Consider the following 15,442-nt stretch of genomic DNA (forward strand, 5'->3'; position numbering starts at 1 on the left):
TGATCTCCTTTGTGGTGGGAAATAAACCTGTGCAATTATTAGCACATGGATAATGAATGTGGTGAAATTGTTATAACAGAGCTGTCAACATGCTTATTTTTAAAGGATTTGTACTTTTTAAAAAATAAAATGCAGTCAAAGGAATTTCATATGAACTACGAAGTATTTAAACGCGATGTCATTTCAAGGTGTTTCACATTTATCCACATAAACATCGGTCACTGATTGCCCTCCCTCTACCACACTTTGGTGTCTTATCAGCAGTTGGACAGCTCAGAAGTTGATGGAGATCTGGAAGGTTTCTAACAGCACCAAATGTAAGGTTTCCAACTCTCTAAGGTTAACCTGGAGTATCTGAGATTTAAAAATTAATTTTCAGGATATTAACGTGAGCAAACCAGGAGAAAAAATCATTCGGACATTAAAAAATCTTTTTTTTAAATAAAATTTTTGTTTATTAACAAAAGGTATTGAAGGTAGGAAAAAAGTATTTCGACTAACAGCTTTCAGATTGGCAGGGATAGATGGTGCCTTGTGAGGATACACATGTTGGTGATCAATGGCAGGAAGATGGGGGCAGGGTGATGCTGAAATCTGTAGTAATACTTGCAACTAAAGTTGACAATCACTGAACTCAGGCAGTTAATCGGTCATTACTCTTCCTCGGCCTGGCTTCTCCTTAGTTATTTACCAACCTGAGAATCACCTACAAGTGGGATGGATTTTAATTTACTTGTGTCCATTTCCAGCCAGTTGTTGATATGCCTGGTGTGGTTTGAGTGAGATTCCCCAATATATAGACATCCCCGAGTCCACTCAATGAACCGCTGAAGGTTTCATGGTTATGAAGAAAAGTGGGATAGCAATGGGAGCAGGCCTATTCAGCTCTCAAGCCTGTCCTTCCATTAAATTAAATCACTACAGATCTAGCTATTTTAACTCCATTTACTCACCTTGGTTTCCTATTCCTCAATAAATTTGTTTTATCTTAAGACGACTTGGCAACAAAGGATGAAAATTATGTTACAGCATAGTTATATGCGTGGAGCTCTGATCAGACCCCATTTAGAGTAATACATTCAGTTCTGCGCACTACACCTCAGCAAGGATGTATTGGCCTAGGAGGGGAATCTGCAGTGTAGATTCACTAGATACTAGGGCTAAAAGAGTTAAATTATGAGGACAGGTTGTATAGGCTAGGCTTAGGTATGTATAGAAGATTAAAGTGTGAACTAATTGAGGGATTTAAGGTGGTAACATAATTTGATGGGGTAGATAGTGAAGAGCTATCTGCTGTATGGGTGGAAGAGTGAAAGGCATGGGTTCATAACCTTAAAATTAGAGCGAATCCATTCAGGAGGATGTCAGGAAGCACTGCTTCCTGCCCAGGGCAGTGGAAATCTGGAACACTCTTCCTCAAAAATGCTGTTGAGGTAGGGGCAGGGGTCAAATTGAAAGTTTCAAAACTGAGATTGATAGAGTTTTTTTTTGGCAAGGGTATTAGGGAATATGAAGCCAAGGTAAGAAAATGGAGTTAAGATACAAATCAGCCATGATCTGATTGACTGGTGGATCTTGCTTGAGGGGCTGAATGGCCTTTTCTACATTTTATTCATGACAGTCAAAAATCCAGAAGTTGAAAGTAGGAAGAGAACTGCACAGAATATCTCATAATGAAAGGAGTTAGATTGAGGCAAAATGATACCAGGGAAGATCACCAAAGTTTAATTTGCAGCTGAAAATCTTTCTGGAGAGGAAAATGACGGAGGAACCCAGTGCACTATCTCTGTATTTTAAATATTTATATGGGGACATAGCCTTGCATTGATACTATATACATGGTGAGATATTCCTGTATATTTTTTTATTATTTTCATGGGATGTGAGCAAGGCCAGCATTTGTTGTCCATCCCTAATTGTCTTTGAACAGTGTGACTTGCTAGGTTATTTAACAGGGCAGTTCAGAGTCAACCACATATTTGCATGTAGGCCAGATCAGGTAAGGACAGCAGGTTTCCTTCCCTAAAGGGCAGTAGTGAACCAGATGGGTTTTTACGACAATCGATGATAGTTGTCATGGTGACCATTATAGAGACTAACTTTAAATTCCAGATTTATTAACTGAATTTTTTAATTCCACCAGCTGCTATGGTGGGATTTGAACCTGTGTTCCCAGAGCATTAGCCTGGGCCTCTGGATTACTAGTTCAGTGAAAATACCACTATGCAACTGTTCCCCCCCCCCCCCCCCCCCCCCCCCCCCCCCCCCCCCCCCCCCCCAAATATGCACATAGCACATATACAATAATGTACATATGGCGCTGTTTCTCTATATGGATAATATACACACGGTGGTGTACCCCTGTATTGGTAATGTATAGATGGTGCTGTATCCCTGTATTGATCATTTCCATAAGGTGACATATTGCTATATTGATAATACACATTGTGGTTCATTCCTTTATATTTAATGTACAATCAGCACTCTGCTTTCAATGGCTGGTAACTGGATGCCAGATCCGGAATTCCAGTATGACAGTGTCACAAGGAAGGTTGCTTGTTCCTTCTTTTTGATCCTTATTTTTATCATTCCTTGTTCTGTCTGTTTGTAGACTTTCTGTGGTAACTGTAGTTCCGGATCTCCTGGAGCACAGGCATTCACAGGAGTGAAGGTGGAGCAAATCGAACATGGCACTCCTGGAGCAGCTGGTGTGGACCACTGCGAAAAGGTCAGTCTGCCCTCTAGGTCCAGTCTTTGTTTTACAATCTTTCCATGATGTTCTAGTGCTGCCGTCAGGAGTTCACTGTCCTGAACTGCTTCAGTATCGGCATTTTAGAGGGCTTGTCACAAATGTTCCTGTTTGCAAATACCCCACTTCAAAAGGTGCCCAATCACAAGAACCCTCTTTTTATGAGTTTCCCTCCATCATCAGATGGCAGGTGACACCGAGAGGATTCACCTCCATGCAAGCTCTTCACTTCCCAGGAGATAACTGTCCCTCCAGGTGAGGTTCAAGGAGAATGGTTAAAAACTAGGAACAGTGGTGGTTTGAAGAGATTTAGGATTGTTTCTAAACCTATAACATTTAAATATAGTAGTCAGATGCAAAGAAATAATCAAAAAGGCCAATGAAATGAGTCTAACAATGGAACCTGAATGTAAAAGGGGAAGAAGTTGAATCACACCTGTGTCACCTCACCCTAGGAAGGAAGAACAGATTCACCACACAATGTTACCAGTGCTCCAAGGTTAGATTATGAAGCAAGATTACATAAACTTAACTTGTATTCCCTGGTATATACACAGAATGTTCAGCACAGAGACAGGCCATTCAGCTCAACTAGTCTGTGCTGGCATTCATATTCCTCCCATTCCACTGACCTCACCTCAGCCTTTCAGCATATCTTCCTATTCTTTTCTCTCCTGTACTCAGCTAGTTTGCTTTTGAATGAATCTCATTTTCCTCAATCACTCCCTGTGGTAGAGAGTTGCACATTCTAATCTTTCTCAGTATGAAATGTATCCTTATTTCCCTGTTGGATTTATTAGTAACTACCTTGTTCTTATGACCCCTAAGTTTGGAATTCTCCCACAATTTGAAACATTCTCTCAACATCTGTCCAATCCATTCATAATTTTATAAACTTCTATCCGGTCAGCTTTAAGTTATCTCCTTTCTAATAGGCAAAACCACAACTCTCAGTTCTGGTACCATTCTTGTAAATCTTTTTTTGCAAATTCTCTACTGTTTCTATGTCCTTTTAGTATGGAGACCAGTCCTGTGCACAGTATCTCCAGGGCTAGAAGTTTGGCTCTGGCTGTGATGCGAATCACGTGATATTGGATCTGCAGCCACTTATAACGCAGCACCTGTAATGGAACTGAATATCAGGTACTGTGGATAATGGGCAGCCAATCCCATATCTCCCGCCGCTACCAGAGACACATTTTAATGCAGCATGACCAGGATCCTATCCAAATTTAACATAATTTCATTATTTTTGACCAAAAATCCCAAGACATAAATCCTGTTTTCATTGCTTTGCTAAACTGTGATGCTATTTTCAATGGTTTTCTCACCCACAATCCTAAATCCCTTTTGCTCTTTTACCACATTCTTATTATCTAAAGTGAAGACAATGTTTCTATTTTTCCTACCAAAGTTCATTACCTCAGCCAAAACAGGATGTGTTGGGAAATCAGGTCTGGCAGCATCTGTGGAGAGAGAAACAGAGTTAACGTTTCCGGTCCGTATGATCCTTCTTCTGATTCACCACCTCCTGAAGAAGAGTCTTACAGACTCGAAACCTTAACTCTGTTTCTCTCTCCACAGATGCTGCCAAACCTGCTGAGCTTTTCCAGCACTCTGTTTTTATTTCAGATTTCCAGCATCCACAGTATTTTGCTTTTAAGTAGGAGTATCTTTATTCATGTCATTTTGGCTCTTAACTGAAGTTAAGTTTTCATCACCTCGATGTCCATTTGCCACTTCACTGCCCAGTCTGCAAGTTTTCTTATGTCGTCTGGTATCATGTTGCATTCTTCCTCCATGTTAACTGTAATCCCAATTTGCACATTTTGATATTGAGTTACTTGCTCTTAAGTCCAAATCATAAAGTTAAATTATAAAAAGCAATGGTCCCAGCACTGACCTTTTGGTACACCACTTTCTATCTCCCTCCAATCTGAATAACTAGCTTTTAATAAATAGAAGGGGGATTTTTTTATTATTATTTACAGGACTGTGGAAGCAGTTATAGTTCAATGTCAAGGTTAACAATCAACAGCTTCAGCTGACTCAGTGTCAATGGTTGTGATGCTACCAGGAATGGATCTCTCAGGGCAGGAGTTCAGCATGTGGGCAATGGCCTGGGTGGCCACGGTCACAACCTGAGCTGTTCCTCATGTTCCGCTTGTGCAGCACGAGGCCACGTCTTTCCTGACCCATCCTCAAGCGGTTAGGGGGTGTCCAGGTTTTCCATGGAAGGTTTCAACACTTGGGTCAGTTACCAGGTTGCGGTTGGAGAGGTTTGCAGTCAATCAGGAGGTGTGCCATCCAGAGGAGGGGCTGTTGTCAGGTTGTAGGATGTGGAGTATGATCCAATGAGGACTATGGGATTTCAGATGAGTATGTAGGTTTTTATGGAGGTCTTGTGTCAATGAGAGTGCTTCATTAGCTATCAGCCAGTGGCGTTCTCCGAGGTTTTTTCTGCAGACGTCGGTAGTTTCAATGTGCACTAGCACATGAGGCCTCTCGAGCTGTGCTGATTTTAATATCCCAGAAATAATCCTGTAACTTCCCGAAGATGGATATCTACCACATTTGTGTGGCGGTTCCTGAGCCAGGCTGAGGATTATTTCTGGGACATTGAGACAAGTGGAGGGTGATTTAATTATGTCTTTAGGATTTTAATAGGAATTGGTAGGGTAAATGTTGTGGAGTCTAAGACAAGGGACATAAACTTAATATCAGAGCCTGACCATTCAGGAGGGAAGTTAGGAGAGACTTCTTCATGCAAAAGGTGATAGAAGTTTGGAACAAAAAGCAGTAGATGCTAGAACAAAGAAAAGTACAGCACAGGAACAGGCCCTTCGGCCCTCCAAGCCTGCGCCGATCATATTGCTAGTTCAACTAATAATTATAATCTGAGATTGATAGAATTTTGCCGGCCAAGGTTATTAAGGAAATAGCAACCAAGGTAGTGGGTATAGATCAGCCATGATCGTGTTGAATAGTAGGCAGGATCGAGAGGCTGAATGATCTCTTCCTGTTGCTACGGCCCTGAATCCTACCCAGAGCCTCCAAGAGTTAACTGTCCTCTGCTGTGATGATTGTTTTTCTGCAGGTTTGCGAGGTCAATATCTGTTTTCAGCCCCAGAAATGAAGGTCAGTTTGAATGTGACTGGTAGCATCCTGGCCTCATTGCAAGTTAAACCCTATATATATCTGAGCACTGATTAAAGTTTCATAACCAGTGGCAAACCCTTTGTTGGATCCATGGAATTCTGAAAGATTCCCAGTTTTACAGACAGCAAAGGACAGGAAAAGACCACTCGATTGACCATCCCATCAGCCTCATTCACAGTATATCTCCAGCGCCACCCCAACCCGCACCCCCCACCTCCCCTCCCCTCCTGCCTGAATATCACATTCCCTTGGGAGAGGCAAAATGAAAGGAAAACACTTATCAGCAATTGAAGAAGTAACCCTGGAAAATTCCTCCCTGACCTTAAATCCATCAAGTAAGGAGATTGGAATAACTGCTCCATCACTCAGTTTGTAGCTACAATGAGAACCGTCTTCTCTGCAAAACAGGGCAAGCTACCTCTTCAAGACATGGAGGAGACTTGTTCCTGTTCATGTACACTGCTAATATAACTTCTCTATTTCTTTCCTCAACAGTGCAAGCAGCAACAGCGTGAGCTTCCTAGAATAGAGGAGGAGACGGTATGTACCTTGAAACACCAATCTCTTACAATTGCAAACTGTCCTTGTTCCTATGGTTTCTATGCTGGATAGTTGGGACACCAGGTACAGCAGAGTCACTGTAGCAGCTCACATTTCTGTAAATGACTTTACCTAAAGAGAATGGATTGAATGTCGGACCCACTATCACAGGGAATAGTTAAGGTGAATAGCACAGATACATTCAAGAGGAGGCTGGATAAACACAAAGGAGAAAGGAATAGAAGGATAGTGTAGTATAAAGGGTTAGCAGATGGGATATCCTCATGTGTGACATAGATGATGATGTGCTACTGACATCATTCAGTCATGTGTGAGATTCTTGAGTGAGAGAGGTTGGAATCATGCCTAGGAGCTATATGCCTACTCTGTAAGTTGTTTAGGTATAGTACGAATAAAAGTGTTAAACAGCTACCAGAGTATGTCTACAGTCTGTCTAAGAACCAAGTCCCACAGCTTGGCTAGAATTTTCCAGCCGCTCATGCCAGTGGGATTGTCCGGTCCCACTGAAATGAATCGAGATTTCAATGGCTCGCCGGTTCCGCTACAGGAAAACCTGCCGTGGCGGCGTGGGGCGATGGGGGGTGGGGGAGGAATTGGTGCTGGAAAATTCCAGCCCTAGAGTCCAATACAGAAAGATACAATCACAAAACATGGCGCCAGCAGTGGAGAGATTGACATAAAAGAGACATCGGTGTTATTGAAGGAACCAGAGTGAAGAATACTGTGAAAGCATCTCAATAAATTTTGGTGGTAGAAAGAGGCTCACTGGAGAGAGGGAACGATGACTGTACCTGGTGAGCAGTCCCTATCCTTGCCCATCCATCCAATCATCTTGAGGGGCCACAGAGAGGCCAGCAGTGGGAGTTATTCAAGTGCCATTTTCTCCAGTACCAAGCACATTCAGGTCTTCATGAAAAAGAACCAAAGCTTCAAGTTAGTTCCTTTCTTTATGCAGTAGGTCCAGTGGCAGATGACATTCTCTGAATGCAGAGAATGCAGGAGGCCACCAACGATTTGATTCCATTCTTAAAGCCTTCGACACCAATTTTAGACCAACACAAAGTTTAGTAATTGAATGAGTACGTTTTAACGAGCACTCACAATGACCTGGGGAATCGATAGAAATATTACTAACAGACCTATATTGCATAGCTATTTCTTGTGGTTGTGGTTACACTAAAGGACGAGTTAATCTGTGATCACACAGTTGTTGCTGTCCAAGATGAAAAACCCTTCGGCTTTCTGCAGATCAAAGATCAGCTTGCTTGCTTGCTGACTGGACCGCTTGATCCAATGTAAGACAGGCCGAGCTTTAAACATTTAACCGAGCTAAAGTTTGTGGTGACTCTAAGGCTTCATCTGACTCTCTAGATTGGGTACGCCCAAGGCCAGCAGCCCCACCCATACAAATGCTCACCAAACCAGCTGAAAGGGTGTGAAACTCCATGCCAGCTGCCATTTTGAGGTACTTGTGGTGTGAAAACCTGGCATAAATGCCAAGATTGTCCAGTGGGGGTGTGAAATACTTCAAGTCTGGCAAAACTGGACATCTCCAATGTTTCTGCAAATCCAACAATTTCAATCAAAGTCATAACCCATCAAGTATTTACAAAACATATTCCATCCAAGAAATGGAAAGTCCAGAACAAGACAAACCTACAGAGTTTCTTGGGGAAGTAGATAGTCTTCATCCAGATGATTGGTCAGTTAAAGTCTATGATCAAGGCTTCAGTACTTCTTTTAAAATTGATACTGGAGCATCTGTTAACATATCAGCAGATGAACTTGACTGGTTTCAGCCAATGACCCTTTATCAGACATAAAGTTACAAGGTCCAGGTGGCATTGACCTTCTGATCAAAGGCAGGATTATTGCTCCTCTTGGCTACAAGGGACGATGGATCGGTGATTCTCTCCACGTCCTTCGTACTCAACATACCTCTTTGTTGTGTGACGATGTTGGCACACTTCTAGGAATCTTAGACAAAGCAGCTGATGCCTACCATTCGGAGACATATAGTCTTTCATGCACCAATCTTCGTTCTTTTACTTAGAAGCAGTGGAAATTCAGCCTTCAGAAGCTGAGGAAGTTTATACGCTCAGCAGTAAGTTCCTTTCTTTCAGGGACACTATCCGTAAACCCAGGGCAGACAAGGAAATTATGAATCTCTCAGTTCTTCATGTAAGGCCAGAGGTGGCAGATACAGAAGGCACTGCAGCAGACAGTGACCATCCCCATGAAGACCTGCTGGAGGTGAATTGACTCTTCCTGGAGAGCAATGAGGAAGAATCACTTGCAGTACTCAGTGATCCCTTGGAGGTTGAGGTTCTAGAGAATGATTCATCCTTCCCATTGATGGATGCACCTTACGAAGTCTTTCTTGACTTTTTAGAAGAATCATCTGTGCTTTTAGTGACTGAGTATCATTTAGATCTTAGTTCCTCTGAATCTACCAACATATTACCCACTCTATCTCCTGTTGTCCATGAAGAATTTTCCACAAAGAATGCTTTGCCTGAGTTCAAGTTAGAGTCCATTGAGGGATCACACTGCTAAAGAGCTGGTACCTTCCCAGGGTGAAAGTCAATTGCTCCCCGTACTTCAGTCCCAGCTGAAAATCATCATCTGTTCAGAGTTGGAGGTTAGCACAGAAGCTGCAGCAGAATCTTTAGCAATTCTGAAGCTGCAAAATTCTGTACAGCAACAGCTTCCTAGAGTTGATTGTCTACAGGAAATTCCACTCATTGCAGAAAATGAGGATGCCTTGTCTCCATATTCCATGTCTCCACGTTCTTCCCATTGCCCAAAGTGGAGTAAACTTGTACAGAGAGAAGTGTGGCTGTCATGCCAGTACCTACACAAAGTAGACGTTCCACCCAGAAAATCATTGGAAAATCACTTCCTCTTCTTTTCCTGACAGTCTTATAGGAAATTGGTTGTTTTTTCCGTTGTCATCTAAGTTCTTTGAGATCTCTGATCTTCAGTGCCCTTTCAGTCTTTGATGCAGCAGTTGGTATTGAGCTGTGACAGTCTTCCAAGGAGTTAAACATCATTCCTTTTCTGAAGCATCTTCCCAGAGCCCTTCGAGGGAGCAACAATTTCCTCAGAGTGTCCTGAGTTCTTCCCTTCTAATCCCAGAGGAGCCAAAGGCCCATTCTCTTCAGTCTTCTCTTTGTGATCAGACTTTTGTTGAAAAGTTTTTTTTTAATTTATTTACAGGACATGCGCCTCACTGGCTGGGCCAGCACTTATTGCCCATCCGTATCCTTGAGAAAGTGGTGGTGAGCTGCCTTCTTGAACCGCTGCAGTTTATGTAGTGTAGGTACACCCATAGTGCTGTTAAGGAGGGAGATCCAGGATTTTGACCCAGTGATATATTTCCAAGTCCAGATGGTGAGTGACTTGGAGGGGAACTTGCAGGTGGTGGTGTTCCCATCTATCTGTTGCCCTTGTCCTTCTAGATGATAGTGGCCATGGGTTGGGAAGGCACTGTCTAAGGAGCCTTGATGAGTTTGTGCAGTGCATCTTGCAGATGGTACACACTGCTGCCATTGCGTGTCAGTGGTAGAGGAATTAATGTTTGTGGTTGGGATGCCAGTCACGCGGGCTGCTTTGTCCTGGATGGTATCAAGCTTCTTGAGCGTTCTGGGAGCTGCAATCATCCAGGCAAATGGGGAGCATTCCATCACACTCCTGACTTGTGCCTTGTAGATGGTGGACAGGTTTCGGAGAGGCAAGAGGTGAGGTACTCATCACAGGATTCCTAGCCTTTGACCTGCTCTTGTAGCCACAGTATTTATATGGCTAGTCCAGTTCAGTTTCTGGTCAATAGTAACCCCCAGGATGTTGATAGTTGGGCATTCAGTGATGGTAATGCCATTGAATATCAAGAGATGATGGTTAGATTCTCTCTTGTTGGAGATGGTCATTGCCTGGAACTTTTGTGGTATGAATGTTATTTGCCACTTGTCAGCCCAAGCCTGGATATTGTTCAGGTGTTGCTGCATTTGGACATGGACTGCTTCTGTATCTGAGGAGTTGCGAATGGTGCTGAACATTGTGCAATCATCAGCGAACATCCCCACTTCTGACCTTATGATGGAAGAAAGATCATTGAAGAAGCAGCTGAAGATAGTTGGGCCAATGACTCTACCCTGAGGAACTCCTGCAGCGATGTCCTGGAACTGAGATGATTGACTTTCAGTAACTGCAACCGTCTTCCTTTGTGCTAGGTATGACTCCAACCAGCAGAGAGCTTTCCCCCTGATTCCCATTGACTCCAGTTTTGCTAGGGCTCCTTGATGCCACACCCAGTCAAATGCAGCCTTGATGTCAGGGGCAGTCACTCTCACCTCACCTTGCAGTTCAATCATCCTGAAACCTACACTCAGCTATACTGACAGCAATGCTGCTAAATTGTTGCCCTATTCTACAGATGATGACGTCCCACCAGATGCAGTCGAAAGCTCTGATGTCTCCAAGCCGTCTTCCCTAAGGAAGGAGATTGAATCCCCGCAGGACTGTGATTTGGGGAGGGGAAGATTAGGAGTTGGAGTGGCTAGAATCCAGAGTTGTAAGCAGAGACCTGAATTTTCCATTCTGAGATTGGGTGCACACCTGACCCTACTATACGCGAAAGTGCGTGAAATGACAACGGGCGTGCATCCTGACATCATCATGCACGCGAGCAATGTTGAGACTGGTGGGAGCATGTGGGAGTTGGAGTCGTACCTGCCAACAATTAAAGGGCCAGTTAAGGCCATTAAAAAGCCTATTATCCACGATTTTGCGTTGCCTGTGTGATTTTGCACTCGTTGCAAGGGCAAAACAAGCAGATGCGCAATACGTTTTTAACGAATTGTCACCCAAGGGCAGGACAAAAAGATTCTGGAGCATTGCCACTGAGAGTGGTGAGGAGTTTAGGAGATAGTTTGCTACTGGCTGCTTAGTGAAACTTGATAGCTTTATCTCTCTTTTGAGCTTCAGTCTTTACATTGCTAGCCTTCATTTCATGACTCACTGGTGTCTCCAAGGCCCCTGGAGGATTAATACCATGTGGACCCTTCTAGACAGCCTTCTGTTTCTCTGGTAATGTGGATTGTATACTCCACTGGGACCTCCTCTGAGGAGGAAGAGAGAGGCAGAGGAAGAGGTGTCCGCAGACAGCGTCTAATGGAGAAACCTTTGAGAGGAGAGGCGCAGGGCCACCAGGGAGTCTAAGGCGGAAGGGGCCACAGAAGACGCTATTAACCTGCTGCCAAGGTTTACAGGCAGCGATGCAGCTACCTCAATACACAGTGCAGTGCCAAAGGAGGCTCCGCCTCTCCAGGGAGACCGTGACCTCTATTAGTCAAATGATTGGGCCTGAGATCAGATCCGACTGTGTGGATGGAAACCCCCATGCCATTGGCCCTCAATTTCTATGCCTCCAGCTCTTTCCAGGGGTCAGTGGGGGATCTGTGTGGGGTTTCCCAATCAGCTGTCCACAGTTGCATGAAACTGGTGACTGAGACTGTTCAGGCGAGTCTTAAAATTTATTCATTTCTGTACAGACGAGGCCAGCCAGGTTGAGTGAGCCAGAGGTTTTGCAGCGATTGCTGGGTTTCCCCACATCCAGGGTGCCATTGACTGCACTGATAGTGGTTGCATGCTGCGCTCTCCGTAATCTGGCACTGGCAAGGGGGGACCCACTGGAGGAAGAGAATTTGAGGCAGCTCCACAGGCCACAGGTGATGACCCCAGTGGTGGATCAGAAGAGGAGCCCAGGCAAGAACATGGTGAGGATGTGGAGGCAGACCTTTGGAACATTCAGCGAGGCAGGGACCAGGGAGGCATTGATTCAACGCTCCTTCAGCTAGGCTACCAAGGCACTGCTTCAGCCTTATGCCAGGGGTAGCTTGAAGTGACCCATTGAAGTGAACCCAAAGCCCATTCAGTACCTGTGCAATAAAGTTTAGAGCTACTCAAGTCCAGCATTAGATACTGGCGTGCCCTGCACCTATGAAACAGGTGAAGCATACTCAGACCATTAACACAAAAGCAACATTTATATAATGTTGACATTCACAGAAAATGAACATAACAAAACTGGTGTGCCCATTAACACCAATTAAATATATTAACAAGACATGGCAGAACAGAAGATCACCTGTGAACAGTCCCACTTGTGCTCATGGTGTCTAAATTTAAACTTGTGAGTTCTGCATCTTGGTGCACCCCCCCTCGCTGACAGTGGTATTGGAGACAGCCTGCTGACTGTGCTGTCCTGTCGGCCTTGATGACCTTGACAGTTATCCTCTGGCCAATGGAGCCTGTGCTGGCCCTGCCCAGAAGGAGTGTACATCACCAAGGCTGGGCACTCCTCAGTCACCGCAGACTCATCAGATGGTTGCCACAGTCACTGGCAGAGGTGCGGAGGAACTGCTGCCATCATCCAGAATGCCCTGAGAGGAGTCCACAGGGAGACCAAGCAGTTTGTGCACCAACGTGAGGTCGATCTGGACCTCCCTGCTTGCCATTGACGGACAGACACCCAGCAGAGTTACTAGGTGCCTCATCCATCTCTCACTGGCAGTGATCTCCTGAGGTCATGGCCTGTGTGAGGGCTTGCAGGTCTGAGCACAACCCCAGTAATCCCTGATTCTGTTCCTGGAGCAGTCTCTCCACAAGACCACCACACTCTCAGTGGAGGAGGCATTGCACTCAGCCATGAGGGTCAACACAGTGCTCACACTCTGCAGGGACTCCTCCACAACAGAGACCATGGCACGCATATCCTCATGGATCCCTGACAGATCCTCCTGCTTGTCCCACTGGATGTCCAGCATCTGCCACCTAATGGATGAATCCAGAGGCTCATCATCTGCCTCAGACACAGCATGATCCTGGTCTCCAACAGTCCACCAACTTCCTGAACACACTTTGCCTCCGCCTGCTCCTCGTGAGTGTGAAGAGCCTTCACTGCTGTGCACCGACATGGTAGCCGATGATCTAATTCCCACCAAGGTGCTGGTATCTGCGCTGGTGCCTGGTGCAGAAGGGAGGTGTGACGTAGTTGCATCTGACGGGCACTGGTCCTCCGGCATCAAGGGAGGCTCCTCGGGGCCCTGCAACCGTTTGCTGGATGGGAGTTCTAGGGGAGAAAAATGACAGGTCATTAGTATTAGTCACCGCACTGTCACTGTGCATGTTAGGCAGGCTGGTGAGACAATGGAGATCTGCATCATGGTGCCATCATCTTCCAATGAACAATGGGGACTCCAGTTTGAGGTTTCCATTACAGTTGAGACAACATGACAATGTTTACACATTCCAACACTCTCACATCTGTGCCCTGCACTCCTATCTTCGTCAGAGACTCTGCCTCTCCACAACCACTGGAATGGTACCAACACTCCATCTCTAAGGCATCCACCTCATACCTTGTCAACATGATTAGGTTTGGGGGGCCTCTGCCTGTCCTTGACCTCTCAATGTTGTTATGGCTTCTCTTCTGAAAGGGCAGAGGAGCGTTGATTAGTCCATTCTCTAGCTGCTGTGCCATTGGAGCCTGGCCAACCCCATCTGAAGAACACCTCACAGGGCACATCGAGCCGCAAAGCAATCAGGCCAAGCAGCCGGAGCACACTGCCTTGGCTGGCGCCGATGTCAGTGAAAGTTGGCACTCAGACTCTTACACCCCTGAGCTCCACGGGGGGATGGGCAGCCATTAACAATTCGCCACACAGATCCATGTCAGCTCGGTGCTCACCCTTTCTGAGCACAGCAGGCAGTTGAACCTTTTGCCTCACTGCACCCATATGAGCCACACAACATCATGGCCACCGACCTGGGCTGCCACCTCTACCCATGCTTTCTTGGTCAGATGTGATGGCCTCCTCTTGCCATCCCTGAGGGTGAGCATGTCCCGACTGGCACTGACCTCTTGCACAAGGACTTCCAGGCATCATCCAAGAACCAGGGGTGGCCTGGTGTGCTCACAGGACTTGCCCTCCCGCCTGGTGTGCTCAGCAAGTGCAGATGCCATTGTAGCTCAAAAAAAAATTTCTTCAAACAACTGCAAAGCTTCGCCTGGCAGCCACCAGGGAGCTGCCTTTGCTGCTTTTCAATCCCCCAACGTGTCTCCATTGAACCCGGCGCCCAACAGGCTCCACCCCTGCCCGGTCCCTCCGACCATCGAGCAGACACATTTCACGCTGCTCTTAATTGGCCACCCAGCGTGAAATCACATTGGAAACTCAATCGCGCCCGAGAGTGGATTATACGTCTGCCTCCGGTCCCGCTGGCTTGGTGCATACACCAAGCGTGAAATTCAGGTCAAGGTGCTAGAAATGTAATGTAAGTGATTAAAGACATAACTTCATATTATTGTTAAAAGTGGAATAGCATGGCTAGGGGGAGATGTTGTATAAAGGGTTAACAGATAGGATATGCTAATGTGTGACATAGGTGATGATGTACCACTGACACCAGTCAGTCATGTGTTAGACTCTCTAGTGAGAGGTTGAAATCATGCCTAGGAGTATCATGCCTACTCTGTAACCTGTTTAGATGTGGTGCTAATAAACAAATCTTAATTAGATACCAGAGTATGTCTACAGTCTGTCTAAGAACAAAGTCCCATGCCAAGAGTCCAGGATAGAGGAATACATTTCAGAACAGATAAGTTGATGGGGTTAGATGAAGAGAGGCAGAGGAAGCTGTGTGGAGCATAAGGAACAGCATGGATCAGTTGGGCTGAATGGCCTGTTCTGTGCTCTAAAGATTATACAATTCTATTGTAAATACATTGTTTGGTTTCTATCTGCATATAATGGGTAATTTTGCAAATTTGTTCCCTGTGCATACAGAGACACCACATGCAAAACATTTGGGAACTCTGGAACACAATCCTATGGTATTCCACGAGGATAAAAATTCCTGAGAGGCATATTTCCAAATTGTTGACATGTGCTCTAATGGGCAAGGCCCTGT

General features: G+C 45.2%; 1 protein-coding gene across 5 annotated transcripts in view; it reads left to right on the forward strand.

Annotated features, from left to right (window-relative positions):
- Positions 1-15,442, forward strand: part of col16a1 (collagen, type XVI, alpha 1) — a 512,937-nt gene that overhangs the window by 311,809 nt on the left and 185,686 nt on the right. For all 5 annotated transcript variants that reach the window (XM_041212846.1, XM_041212840.1, XM_041212847.1 and 2 more), the window contains 2 exons: positions 2,612-2,728; positions 6,404-6,448. In XM_041212846.1, coding sequence (XP_041068780.1) covers positions 2,612-2,728; positions 6,404-6,448 — 162 coding nt within the window. The remainder of the gene's footprint in view (positions 1-2,611; positions 2,729-6,403; positions 6,449-15,442) is intronic.

This window comes from Carcharodon carcharias, chromosome 19 (assembly GCF_017639515.1).
Source record: "Carcharodon carcharias isolate sCarCar2 chromosome 19, sCarCar2.pri, whole genome shotgun sequence".
NCBI classification, from domain to species: domain Eukaryota; kingdom Metazoa; phylum Chordata; class Chondrichthyes; order Lamniformes; family Lamnidae; genus Carcharodon; species Carcharodon carcharias.